The sequence below is a fragment of the Muscardinus avellanarius genome, assembly GCF_963383645.1.
Source record: "Muscardinus avellanarius genome assembly, chromosome: 15".
In the NCBI taxonomy this organism is placed as follows: Eukaryota; Metazoa; Chordata; class Mammalia; order Rodentia; family Gliridae; genus Muscardinus; species Muscardinus avellanarius.
The window spans coordinates 56299382-56313349 of NC_137801.1; the positions used below are offsets into that span (position 1 = coordinate 56299382).

At 40.3% G+C, this 13968-nt stretch overlaps 1 protein-coding gene across 1 annotated transcript in view; it reads right to left on the reverse strand.

Annotated features, from left to right (window-relative positions):
• PUS10 (pseudouridine synthase 10) overlaps positions 1–8640 on the reverse strand; it is a gene marked incomplete at both ends in the record, with an annotated part of 65152 nt that extends 56512 nt beyond the window's left edge. Inside the window, 3 exons of the mRNA XM_080711369.1 lie at positions 1732–1818; positions 3692–3946; positions 8515–8640. Of these exons, the coding sequence (XP_080567495.1) occupies positions 1732–1818; positions 3692–3946; positions 8515–8640 (468 nt within the window). The remainder of the gene's footprint in view (positions 1–1731; positions 1819–3691; positions 3947–8514) is intronic.
• Positions 8641–13968: the final 5328 nt, after the last annotated feature.

Genomic DNA, 13968 nt, shown 5'->3' on the forward strand with positions numbered 1-13968 from the left:
TAATTATTACTCTTAAGTGAAGGGATAAAATGTTACCCAGTAATAGAAATGAAAACAAAACACTTAACACACTAAACTGTGGCAATGTATTAATAATTCCAATAAATGGAATGGTCACATATTTCTGCTAATTTACTGGTTAAAATCAACTAAAAAAGTAAGTATAGTTTAAGCAGAATGATTCTGTTTTTATTTTTGTTTTGTTTTGCTTTGTTTTGTGGTGCTGGAGATTGAACCAAGGGTTGTTCTACCTCCAAGCAATACTCTTAGTCCTATTTTACTTTATATTTGGAAATAGGGTCTTGTAAAGTTGCTGACAGCCTCACTAAATTGCTGAGGCTGGCCAGGCGTGGTGGCGCACGCTTGTAATCCCAGCATTCGGGAGGCTGAGACCTGGAGGATCGCGGTTCGTGGACAGCCTCAGCTACTTAGTGAGGCCCTCTGCAACTCAGTGAGACCTGGTTTCAAAACAAATAATAAAAAATAGGGCAGGGGGTGTAGCTCGGAGGTCAAATGCCCCTGGGTTCCATCCCCAGACCCGCCCCAAAAAAAAAAAAAAATGCTGAGGCTGGCTTCAAATCTGCAATCCTCCTGTCTCAGGCTCCCAAGTATTGAGATTATAAGTATGTACCGCCATGTGCAGCTATGACTCTGTTTTTAAAAACAGCATCTGCTAAGCTGGGGTGTGGTGTCTCATACCTGTAATCCTAGTTCCACAGGGGGAAAAAAAAGAAAAGAAAAAAATCAGCACCTGCTAGCCCTACTTTGGAACATAAATACTTCATAAGTAATTCACAAATATTAAATTAACAATTGTTATCATGATAATATGGATAACAAAGATTTTAATGTAAAAATGTGAACTTTGAGAGGCAAGGTTTGGTTGTATGATATATAGCCACATTTAGAAAATATACTTCTTAGCTGAGCATGGTGGTGCACACATGTAATCCCAGTACTTGGGAGACTGAGACAGGAAGATTGAAGGTTCAAGGCCAGCCTCGATACTCAGTGAGGTCCTCTGCAACTTAGTGAGACTCTGTTTCAAAATAAAGAATAAAAAATAAGGCTGGAGGTGTAGCTTGGAGGTAAAATGTCCCTGGGTTCAATCCCCAGTATTGCAGGAAGGAAGGAAGGGAGGGTGGGTGGGAGGGAGGAAGGGAGGAAGGAGAAAGAAAGAAGAGAAAGAGAGAGAGAGAGAGAGAGAAAGAAAGAAAGAAAGAATACTTATTCCAACTGGGTTTGTTTTTTTTACTCAAATACTATAACTTTTGTTAGTCTTTGAAAGTCTGTTTTTCTACCAAAATTGGACTGAAAAATGAACTATCAGCAAGAAATGCTTTGGTGACTGGATAGAAAATGACTTTAGGTATTTATAAACGCCAGAATTGGCCGGGTGTAGTGGCACACGCTTGTAATCCCCGCGCTTGAGAGGCGGAGACAGGAGGATCGCACTGGTTTGAAGCCAGCCTCACTGGCTTAAGAGACCCTGTTTTCAAATAAAAATATATATAAAAAAATAGGTCGGGGAGTGTAGCCCGGAGGTAGAAGGGTTTCCAAGAATCCCAGTACCACCAAAAAATAAAAAATAAAAATAAATAAACCGCAGAATATCATCAGCAACCCCTCTATTTTTCCATTTGCTCAATTATCTTGTCATTGACAGAGATACTATTTAAATCATACTATTTTTTTTTCACTTTCTAGTTTTATGTGTGAAAATGAACTTACCTCTCTTACAGACAGCTGTGGTGGGAAGGAGACAGAAAATACCAAGTTTGTGAATTCAAACCCAGAGGCCTCAACCTTTTGGCACACCTAGAAAAGTATTCCAAGTATGTAAATTCCAAGAAACTGCTGGAAATATTAAATCTTTATAACACGAATATCTGGTCCAAAAAATGACAATATAAAACTTCCAAACTTTTTATGTTTAGGGCTTGAATATGTAGCTCAATGCCTGAGCACTTGCCTAGCATATGCAAGGCCCTGGCTTTGATTCTCAGCACCACAAACATTTTTTAAAAATTAAAAAACCAGAGCCAGGTGTGGTGACGCACACTTGTAATCCCTGCGCTTTGGGAGGCTGAGACAGGAGGATGGCACAGGTTCCAAGCCAGCCTCAGCTACTTAGTGAGACTCTCAGCAACTCAATAAGACCCTGTTTCCAAATAAAATATAAAATAGGTCTGGGAGTATAGCCCGGAGGTAGAAATGGCCCTGGGTTCCACACCCAGTACCACAAAAAAAAAAAAAAAAAAAAAATTAAAAACCAGCCGGGCACAGTGGCACACACTTGTAATCCCAATACTTGGGAGGCTGAGACAGGAGGATCACAGGTTCGCAGCCAGTCTCAACTACTTACTGAGGCCCTCTGCAACTTAGTGAGATCCTGTTTCAAAATAACAAATAAATGCCAAGTGTGGTGGCACATGCTTGTAACCTCAGCATTTGGGAGGCTGACATAGGAGGCTCACAGTTTGAGGACAGCCTCAGCTACTTAGTGAAGCTCTTTGCAACCCAGTGAGACCCTGTTTCAAAATAAAGAATAAAAAATAGGGCCGAGTGTGGTGGCACACGCTTGTAATCCCCGCACTTGGGAGGCGGAGACAGGAGGATCACGCAGGTTCAAAGCCAGCCTTGCTGGCTTAAGAGACCCTGTTTCCAAATGAAAAAAATATAAAATGGGTCTGGGAGTGTAGCCCGGAGGTAGAAGGGTTCCATCCCAGTACCACCAAAAAAAATTTTTTAAATAAAGAATAAAAGCTGGGCATGGTGGTGCACGCTTGTAATCCCCACGCTTGGGAGGCTGAGAGAGGAGGATCAAGCAGGTTCGAAGCCAGCCTCAGCTACTTAGTGAGGCTCTCAGCAACTTAGTGAGACCCTGTTTCCAATTAAATATAAAATGGGTCTGGGAGTATAGCCCGGAGGTAGAAAGCCCCTGGGTTCCATTCCCAGTACCACCAAAAAAAAAAATAATAATAATAATAAAATAAAAATAAAAATAGAAAGAAAGAAAGAAAGAATAAAAAATAGGGCTGGAGGTTTAGCTTGAAGGTAGAATGCCCCTGGGTTCAATCCCCAGTGCTGCAAAAAATAAAATAAATTTAAAAACCACTTTCACGGTTGAGTGGGAAACTCTCACAAACATCCTGAGATTAAATATTTGCTGTGACCCTGAAGATTAATATCATCAGATTAATACCAAAAACAGCCAGAACTGACACCTGCAGAACAGTTGTCAAAATAGTTTTCTATTAGGTCACCTCGTAACTTTAAGCTGTTTTCAAAATAAAGGCAAGGGTAACGCTGTAGGCTGCAGGTAATAAAAGGCAATCCCACACCCAGCACTTACCTTTCACCAGGCTATGCCACTTGTCTTTTCTAGCTAATAGTAGGAAGGGGTAAGAACTTTTCTCTAACTGCTTAGCTGTGTTAAACAGTAAAAGAAAAAAGAATTGCTGTATCTTTTTTCAATTGAATAGCACTCAAACTGAAGTATATGGATACATATTTAATTATTTTCAGATGCAAAAGAATTTTAGAATATTGAACTTTAAAAAAATGTTTTAATGATCCATTGGTGTGAAACAAGCTGAAATGAATGGGACTGTTCCTTTCCATACAAGAATTCTAAGTCTTAAGACTGAAAATCCCTTCATAATTATACCCACAATAAGAATCAGACTACCTTTGTAATGAATTCTCTCTCACAGAATTCTTGAAGAATTCCTAGGCAAACATTGCATACATTTAGACTTGAGTTGTGGGAAGTAGTGCCTCCATCTTCAATAACAGAGGTCCTGCCCTCTCCATTTTGACTCTGATTATCAATCCCATCTTCCAATTCTTGTAGACGAATTTTCTTGAGAGGTGGGTTTGGAATTTCTGAAATTAAGTCATCTTTTTCAGTTTCCAGAAATTTCTGTAGACCATTAAGCAACTCCTGGAAAGTTAACAAAAGAAAAATAACCCTTTTATAATATCTTGAAGGATTCCTAATTAAGATGAAGTGTCAAAATTATATCACAGACTTGTACAATGTTGATTTATATTAATACTGGAGCAAGCCAAGCATGGTGGCACACACTTGTAATCCTAGTACTTGGGAGGCTGAATCGCAGGTCTGAGGACAGCCTCAGCAAGTAGTGAGGCTCTCATCAACCTAGCAAAACCCTGTTTCGAAATAAGAAATAGATTGGTCTGGGGTGTCACTCAGAGGTAGAATGCCTCTGGGTTCAATTTTCAGTACCCACCCCCCACACACACAAAACAAAACAAAACAAAAAACAAAAAAACCTACTAGAACAATTATTTTTATTAGCAGCATTAACTTTCTAGGGAATTCAAAAGAGATTTATCTAACTCCTATTACATATGGGTGACTCTTTTCCCAATAGTACCATATATCAGTGAAGCTAAAATCTTAAGTCTTAGGCAAAAAGGCTTCATTAACAAATTTATAAATTTGGTTTGTTGTTCTGTCCCAAGGGTTATTTGCTTGCTAAGTTCAGTAAAAACAAACAAACAGCCGGGCGTGGTGGCGCACACTTGTAATCCCCGCGCTTGGGAGGCAGAGACAGGAGGATCGCACAGGTTCGAAGCCAGCCATGCGCGCTGGCTTAGGAGACCCTGTTTCCAAATAAAAATGTAAAAATAGGTCTGGGAGTGTAGCCCGGAGGTAGAAGGGCTTCCAGGAACCCCAGTACCACCAAAAAACAAACAAACAAACAAACAAACTCTAATTCCTTTTTTCCCTGTTAGTACCATCATGTGTGTGTGTATGTTTTGCTGGGGACTGAACCCAGGCACAGCATTCTACTTCTGAGCTACACCCCCATTCCCTTTTTCTCTTTCTTTTTATTTGTGGTACTGGGAATGGAACCCAGAAGCATTCTACCTGAGGTACACCACCAGCCCTATTTTTTATTCTTTATTTTGACCGTCTCACTAAGTTTTGGAGAGCCTCATTATATAGCTGAGCCAGGTCTCAAATCTATGATCCTCCTGTCTCATCCTCCCACGTACTGGGATTACAAGCGTGCAACACCTCACCCAGCTTTTTTTTTTTTTTTTTTTTTTTAAACAGGGTCGTGCTAAGTTCCAGAGGGCCTCACTAAGTTGCTGAGGCTAACCACAACCCTGCAATCCTCCTGTTTCAGTCTCCCAAGTACTAGAATTACAAGCATGTGATTTTTTAATATGTAAGCTAGGTGTGGTGGTGCACGCTTGTGATCCCAGCATTTGGGAGGCTGAGACAGGAGGATCGTGGTTCGCCGCCAACCTCAGCTACTTAGTGAGGCCCTTTGCAACTCAGTGAGACCGTTTCAAAAATAAAGAATAAAAAACAGGGCTGGGGGTATAGCTCAGAGATAGAATTCCCCTGAGTTCCATCCCCAGTACCACAAAAAAATAAAATATATATTACTATATATTATTATATATTTATTTATATATAATACATATATATTTTTTGTGGTGTTTTGTGGTGGTGATGGTGGAGAGGGAAATACTTCCTTTAATGCTATGTACATGAGGCCCTCTGCAACTTAGCGTGAGACCCTGTTTCAAAAAAAAAAAAAGGACTGGGGTATAACTCAGAGGTAGAATGCCTGTGGGTTTGATCCCCAGTATTGCAAAAAAAAAAAAAAAGGAAACAATTATTGCTAAATCATTTAATAAACTCTTACAAAAGTGTATTTATTTCATATGAAATTTGGTCATTTAGACAGAGTAAAAGTCTATTCATATCAAGTAAAAACAATTTTGAGACAATATACTAAATAAAGAGATACTGGCAGTGCTGAAATTTGGCACCATTAGTTACAAGCCATTTATAAGCATTAATTGAAAGAAGCCCTCCTCTACATTCTGGTTTGCCCGATTTCTGCCATTCCTCTATTAGAATATAAAAACCAACACTTCTTTCAAGACATTATCAAGTTTCAAATATTCTCCTCATCTAAATACTCAGAAGAGCTGGGCACAGGAGGCTATGAAAGGAGGATCATGGGTTCGTGGACAGCCTCAGCTACTTAGTGAGATATTGTTTCAAAATAAAGAATAAAAAAATAGGGCTGCTACAGCTTGGAAGTAGAATGTCCCTGGGTTCCATCCCCAGGACTGCAAAAATTAAATAAATAAATAAATAAATACTCAGAAGACTTTTACTAAGTTAGACAGGATTTTTATTTAGTTATTAAATAAATACCTTTTTAAAATTTATTCAAATTACATTTTACTAGCCAGATGTGGTGGCACACGCTTGTAATTGTAATTGTATTTGGGAGACTGAGACAGGAGGATCCGGGTTTGAGGCCTGCCTCAGCTACTTAGTGATGCTCTCAGCAACTTAGTGAGACACTGTTTCAAAATAAAAAATAAGGCTGGGGGTGTAGCTCAGAGGTAGAATGCCCCCTGGGTTCCATCCCAAGCACTGCAAAAAATAAAAATAAAAATAAATAAATAAATAAGTCTGGGAGTAACTCAGAAGTAGAATGACCCTGGGTTCAAAAAAAATTATGAACACAAAGTTTTCAAATATTTTGTATATTTATTTACATAAAATGATACAAACTTTTAAAAACTAGTCTCTTTATATAATAAACAGAATAGTAAGTTATAATGTGTCTTAAAAATGCATATGTACACCGGGGTGGTGGCGCATGCTTGTATGCTTGTAATCCCCGCGCTTGGGAGGCTGAGACAGGAGGATTGTGCAAGTTCGAAGCCAACCTCAGCTGGCTTAAGAGACCCTGTCTCCAAATAAAATATAAAATAGGTCTGGGAGTGTAGCCCAGAGGTAGAAGGCCCCTGGGTTCCATCCCCAGTACCACCACCAAAAAAAAAAAAAAAAAAGCATAGGTACACAAATCCAGTCCTTACTTTATGGTCATGTTGCAATAAAGTACATATGCATATATATTAATCACCATAGCATATATACCATTTCCCATTTTCAAAATGTTTCCACATCCTTTATTATTGTCCCTTAAAATCATTTGAGTAGATGTTCTCATCATTCTCATTCACTGAGGAATAAACTGAAACTAGAAAGTAGTAGAACTGGAATTCAAATCCATGTCTTCTAGATCCAAAGCCTAGGCTTTGGATTCTGATAGATTGTTCAAATCTTAGCTTGCTCACTTAATAGCTGTGTAACTTTGGACAGGTTGCTTAATCTGTATCTCAGTTTCTTCATCTGAAAATAGAGACAATCATAGTATGTACTTACCTAATAGATAAGAATTATTATCAGGATTATATGAGAGCTTGACATATAATAATACTAAGTAAATATTGGGTATTACTATTATTTCTGAAATAACAGAAACTAATTATGTAGGGGAAATTATGACTATTGTTAACCTTTGGGCAATTTTTAAAATTATAAACTGAACATATATGTGTTTATGTGCCTATATTTATATGTATATACTATTACTATCTGCCTCTGAAAAGAATGTCACTAACAGAACCAAACATATTTCACAAATATATATTTATGTGAAAGTAATCCAATAAATCACAAAACTGTGTATATTTCTATAAATGTCAAAGATCTCTATATACTACTTTTATTATTATAATTAATAGGAGTAATAGTGATATTACTACCTATTAGTAATATTAGTAATAGAGGAAGCATTGACTTACAAATACAGTCATGTACAACATGTTCCTGTCAACAATGAACAGCATATATACATCTCTGATCCTAAGAGTATGTTGCCTGATAATGTCATAGCCATCTTAGTTTGTGTGAGTACATTCTATTATGTTCACAAACCACAAAATCACTTAAGAATGCATCTCTCAGAACATCTCCCCTTCCTTAAGCAATGCTGTATCTATTTCTAAATACAAATGGTAAAATAGAAAAAAAGGCAACCAAGCCCACAATGCTTCCACTTAATAGAAGAGATTGGGACTATCGTCCCCTCCTGTTTCATCTTACTCTTACTCATATCTGGTGAGAGGCAACATATATATTTGTGCATGTGTGTGTGTGTGTGTGTGTGTGGTACTGGGAGTGGAATCCAGGGGCTTTTCCACCTCCGGGCTATTCTCCCAGACCTATTTTATATTTTATTTGGAAACAGGGTCTCACTAAATTGCTGAGAGCCTCACTAAGTAGCTGAGGCTGGCTTTGAACCTGCGCAATCCTCCTGTCTCAGCCTCCCAAGTGTGGGGATTACAAGCGTGCGCCACCACGCCCAGCTGGCAATAAATTTTTTATATTCTGTTTAGATATGCTTTAGGAAAGGTCTAGACAGATGTTAAATGTACCAGGGAATTCTTCCACAAAGATCCTTCCACACTAACTGTTATATAATCACTTCAGAAGCAATTCCTAGAAGAAAATCCTATAATTACTTAAGAAAAAATTCCTTAACTAATTTTTAAGGTAATGGCAATTCCAAAATTATCTTATATTTTTATTTAATAAGGAGTTATAAATATGTGCTTTTAAAATAGAGAAAACCTTTCTTAACTTAAAAAAACTGAAAATACCTCATATGGAAGTTTGTAAGGTGCATGGAAATCCACACCACAGAATCTGAAGATACATCTTGGACAGGTGCCAGTACTGAGTAACAACTGGGCCACAGGCTTGTTTTCCTCAGTCAGTGGAAACATATTGAATGATTACAGCTAGAAAGAAAAAGAAAATGAGCAGCTTTAGTATTTTACTGTCACAGACAAATATGCCACCACTCTTCAGAATTAAAACACCATTTTATACTCTTTCATTTTATGATTGTGTGTGTGTGTGTGTGTGTGTGTGTGAGAGAGAGAGAGAGAGAGAGAGAGAGAGAGAGAGAGAGAGAGAGAGAGAGAGAGGGAGAGGTGTGTGGGGGGAGAGAATGAATGAATATATATATTGGAGATTGAAACCAGAATTGTTCTGCCTCTGAGCTATGTCTCCAGCCCTGTTTTATTTTTTATTTTGAAACAGGTTCTCACTAAGTTGCTGAAGGCCTCACTAGGTTACTGAGGCTGGCTTCCAACCTGCTTATCTCAGCCTGTTATAAACCTCTTATCTCAGCCTCCTAATACTGGGATTATAGGCATGCACCACTGTGTGTATATGTGTGTATGTGTATGTGTTTTACTAGGGATGGAACCTAAGGACATTCTACCTCCAAGCTACACACCACCCTACTTTATTTTTTATTTTGAAACAAGGTTTCACTAAGTTGCAGAGGGCCTTGCTAAATTGCTCCTGCTAGTCTCAAATCTGCAATCCTCCTGTCTAGGACTTGCAAGTACTGGGATTACAAGCATGCAGCACCAAATCTGTCTTATATGCACACTCTAAAATATGAATTTGAATAAAGTTTATCAAATGGTTCAAGTAGCCAGGCATGGCAGTTTATGCCAGCTACACCAGTGGCTGAGGTAGGGAGATTGCTGGAGCTGGAGACCATGCATTCAAGGCCAGCCTGGCCAACACTGCAAGACCGCATCTCAAACAAACAAAAAAAGGCTTCTCATTGTCATGGAATTTAACATTCAGGATTATGACAAAATGCATCAATATAAGCTAACCAATCAAAAAAAGTAAAAAATATAGTTGCCTCTTTTTATTTGGTGGGGAGGGGGCAGTACCAGGGCCTGGCACATGCTAGGTAAGCACTATCACTGAGTTACATCCCCTACCCTTTTTAATTAATTTATTTATTTACTTATTTATTTTTGCGGTACTAGGAATGGAATCCAGGGGCATTCTACCTCCAAGCTATCCCCCAGCACTATTTTTTATTCTTTATTTTGAAACAGGGTCTCACTGAGTTACAAAGGGCTCACTAAGTAGCTGTCCTCAAACTGCAATCCTCTGGTCTCAGCCTCCCAAATGCTGGGATTACAAGCGTGCACCACCACGCCCCATCCACCCTTTTATTTATTTTGAGACAGAGTCTCACTAAGTTGTTCAGGCTGGCCTAGAATTTACAATCCTCCTGCTTCAGCCTCCTAAATAGCAGAAACTACAGATGCCTACCTCTGCATCCAGCTACGGAGCTTCTCAAGAGAGCAGTAAAAACAAGAGTAAAATTTTACTTTTAATTTTGCGCCATTCAGTATTGTTTAAGAAGAGGAGCTAATTCGTTAAACTTTTCCTATTGGAAGTTAAAATGAGTTTGCTGGACAAAAAAAAAAAAAAAAAGGCAAATCTACATTACATACTTGGCTAGTCTTGATAGTTTAGCAAGCATTTAAAACGAATTGATGGTGCGAGGCTGGTGTGGAGTATGAAGGTACTTCTTATGGCTTCCAGCTGGGTCACCAAAGGTACTAACGGCTTCCAGCTGGGTCGCCATGAGCTCTGTGGCAAATAAGACCTCCAGAGATTCCAGACAATGGACAACATAGGCACTTGGTTCAGGGCATCTACCAATTTGCCACCGATAGAAATGAGGAAGTTGATCCTCAATTTGGGTCTCTTTGCAGCCGGAGTTTGGCTGCCCAAGAACTTGAGTGACATTGACCTAATGGCACCCCAGCCAGGGATGTAGCCAAATAGACAAATGGAATGCCTATGTATGCCCAACCCTTCAAAAACAGCCTACCTGTTTGGGCGTGGTGCCACACGCTTGTAATCCCAGCATTTGGGAGGCTGAGACAGGAGGATCGCGGTTCCCTGACAGTCTCAGCTACTTAGTGAGGCCCTCTGCAACCCAGTGAGGCCATTTCCAATTCAAGAATAAAAACTAGCGCTGGGGGTGTAGCTCACAGGTAGAATGCCCCTGGGTTCCATCCCCAGTCCTGCAGAAAACAAACAAACAAACAAACAAACAAACAAAAAAGAACCTACCTATATGAGCACAACAGATACACCCTGATGGCAGCTGGGGTTGGACTGAGATTTACACCTTCCCCTTCTCTGTCCCTGCTCAGCTCAGCACTCTGGTCAGCAGTCAGCTAGTGTTGCCTCTGTTCGATGAAGTTCTGTACATAGTTGCAAAGTTTCTGAGGGGGGTGATCTTTTACTCTTATCCCAACGGATAATAATGGTGCTTTCACAAATATTTGAAATAAATACTGAGGCACAAAAAACAAAAACAAAACAAAACAAGCATTCGGGAGGCTGAGACCTGAGTATCACGGTTCCCGGACAGCCTCAGCTACTTAGGCCCTCTGCAACTTAGTGTGACCCTGTTTCAAAAATTAAAAAAAGAATAAAAAATAGGGCAGGGGGTGTAGCTTGGAGGTCAAATGCCCCTGAGTTCCATCCCTAATCCCACACAAAAGAAAACAAAAAACAAATAGACAAACAACAAGCCGGGCGTGGTGGCACACGCTTGGGAGGCTGAGACAGGATGATTGCGCAGGTTCGAAGCCACCCTCAGCTACTTACTGAGGCTCTCAGCAACTTAGTGAGACCCTGTTTCCAAATAAAATATAAAATAGGTCTGGGAGTATAGCCCAGAGGTAGAAAGTCTCTGGGTTCCACCCCCAGTACTGACAGGTTGGGTGTCAGCGCGGAACCTTAGAAAAGGAGGAGACTCTGCTGGGCAATATCAAGACAGGCGATATCGCGAGAGGAGTGGAGTTTCCAAGCATAACCCCACCCACAAGCCTTAAAACTTTAAAAGGAAGGGCATTTCCTTTCCAGCATCAGAGACTCCTATCCCGGAGAGAAGACCGTATTAAAATTCTTTTTGGCGGACCGGCCTCTCTCGCCTTTTTTATTGCGCCTAAAAAAACTTAACAAGTACCACCAAAAACAAAAAAATAGACAAACAACAACAAAAACATATTGACAGCTGGGCATGGCATACCTGTAATCCCTATACTTGGGAGGCTGAGAGAAGAGGATCAGAAGTTTAAGGCCAGCCTCAAAAACTTAGCAAGACCGTGTCTTAAAATAAAAATAAAACAGGCTGGAGTTGTAGCTCAGAGATAAAATGACTGAGTTCAATCCCAGTACCCTCCCAACACATACACACACACAAAATTGATCAGTAGGTCCAAAAATATCAACTTTATTTTAATGATATAACTAAATGGCAATGAATGGTCAGCAGAATGAGAAACAAATCTCTGCCTTTTATCCAGAAGTAAAACATCCCCAAAAAAGCAAATTAAATGCAAAATATGTGAAAGTAATTATATGCTTAAATGTTGTCAATCTTTGCAACTTGAATAAATTCACATAGAAAAAAATACTGTGTCAAGCTGGGGGTGGTGGCGCACGCTTGTAATCCCAGCATTTGGGAGGCTGAGACCCGAGGATCGCAGTTCGCAGACAGCCTCAGCTACTTAGTGAGGCCCTCTGCAACTCAATGAGACCTGGTTTCAAAATAAAGAATAAAAAATAGGGCAGGGGGTGTAGCTCGGAGGTAGAATGCCCCTGGGTTCCATCCCCAGACCCGCAAAAAACAAAATTAAAAAAAAGGAAAGAAAAAGAAAAAAAAAGTAAAGAAATACTGTGTCTAGAATGGTGGAATCCAATATAACTCTTGCCAGAAAGAGTACTAAAAATTCAAATGACCTAATCACTCTCTTTGGCAAAAATATGTGTGTGTGTGGTACTGGGATTGAACACAAGGGCATTCTATCTCTGGGTAGGTGCCCAGCCCTTTTTATTTTTTGATTTGAAGCAGGGTCTCATTAGGTTGCCGAGAGTCTCACTACCTGCTGAAGCTATCCTCAAACCTACAATCATACTGGGATTACAGGTGGCTGTGTTCTAATTCAGGTTCCGGTGAATATGTGAATTACCGAGAAAAGAGAAGAAAACCAGACTTGTCCGGACACACTAGTGAGAACTTTCAGACACCAAGATTGCAAAACACTTAATCAGGATGGTCTAAGGAAATATGTACTCCAGGGTACTTTCGAGAAAAGGGATCTGTTAGCAGGTGGGGCAGTGTTCACTCCAGCCCCTGATCACTCAGGACTGGGGAACCTGAGTTGTCAGCTTCAAATACCAGCCGCAGGCCCTGGGGCTGGAGCTGCAGAGCAACTGGCAGTTCAGAGCTCTTGGTGATCAGCTGGAGGGACACCGGAAGCAATCTCAAGCAATGCCTAGAGAAGGTGGACTACATGACGAGGCAGAAGCAGCGGGAAGATTTCGAGCCCTTGTAGAAGATGACATTCCATTTGAGAAGCATGTGGCCAGTTTGGCAAAGCCTGGTACTTTTGCCGGCAATGATGCAATTGTAGCTTTTGCAAGAAATCATCAGTTGAATGTGGTGATTCAACAACTTAATGCTCCTTTGTGGTGGATTCAGGATACGGGGAAAAGCAGGGTGAGGGAGCCACACATGCGTATGGGTATGGGGAGCACGATGAGTGTTCGGAGGAGCACGGGCAACCCTGAAGCACCTGGGCATCTCTAGACTGATTTTCAGATGCTTCATCAAGATGAATCAAATTAAAAAAAAAAAAAATCAAGACAAGAGAAGTTGACTTTGAAGACTTGAGAGATGAAGTAGAGGATGCTGTCCAGAAAGTTTGCAATGCAACTGCACACTCAGATTTTTTCCCCCCCTGCGGAACTGGGGATGGAACCCAGGGGCATTCTACCTCCGAGCTACACCCCCAGCTCTATTTTTTATTCTTTTTATTTTTGAAACAGGGTCTCACTGAGTTGTAAAGGGCCTCACTATGTAGCTGAGGCTGTCCATGAACCCCGATCCTCCAGTCTCCATCCTGAATGCTGGGATTATAAGCATGCACCACCACGCCTGGCTGGATGCTCAGATTTTAATTTAATAATCCAGAACTCGGAAACCAAAAGTTATAATACCGAATCTGCAATAACTGTGCCATGCTTCAGATGAACCAGGAGAAAGTAAGTAGCAGGAACACCAGAATCTTTGGAAGTCAAGGTTTAAACAAAGACAGGAGAGAAGACAAGTGAAGAAAGCAAAGCAAGTAAGGGCCCCCTTCAAAAGGTCATAAACGAACAGAGGGAGCAGCAGCGGCTGAATTCAGGGACCCTAGAATCTTCCTTCAACA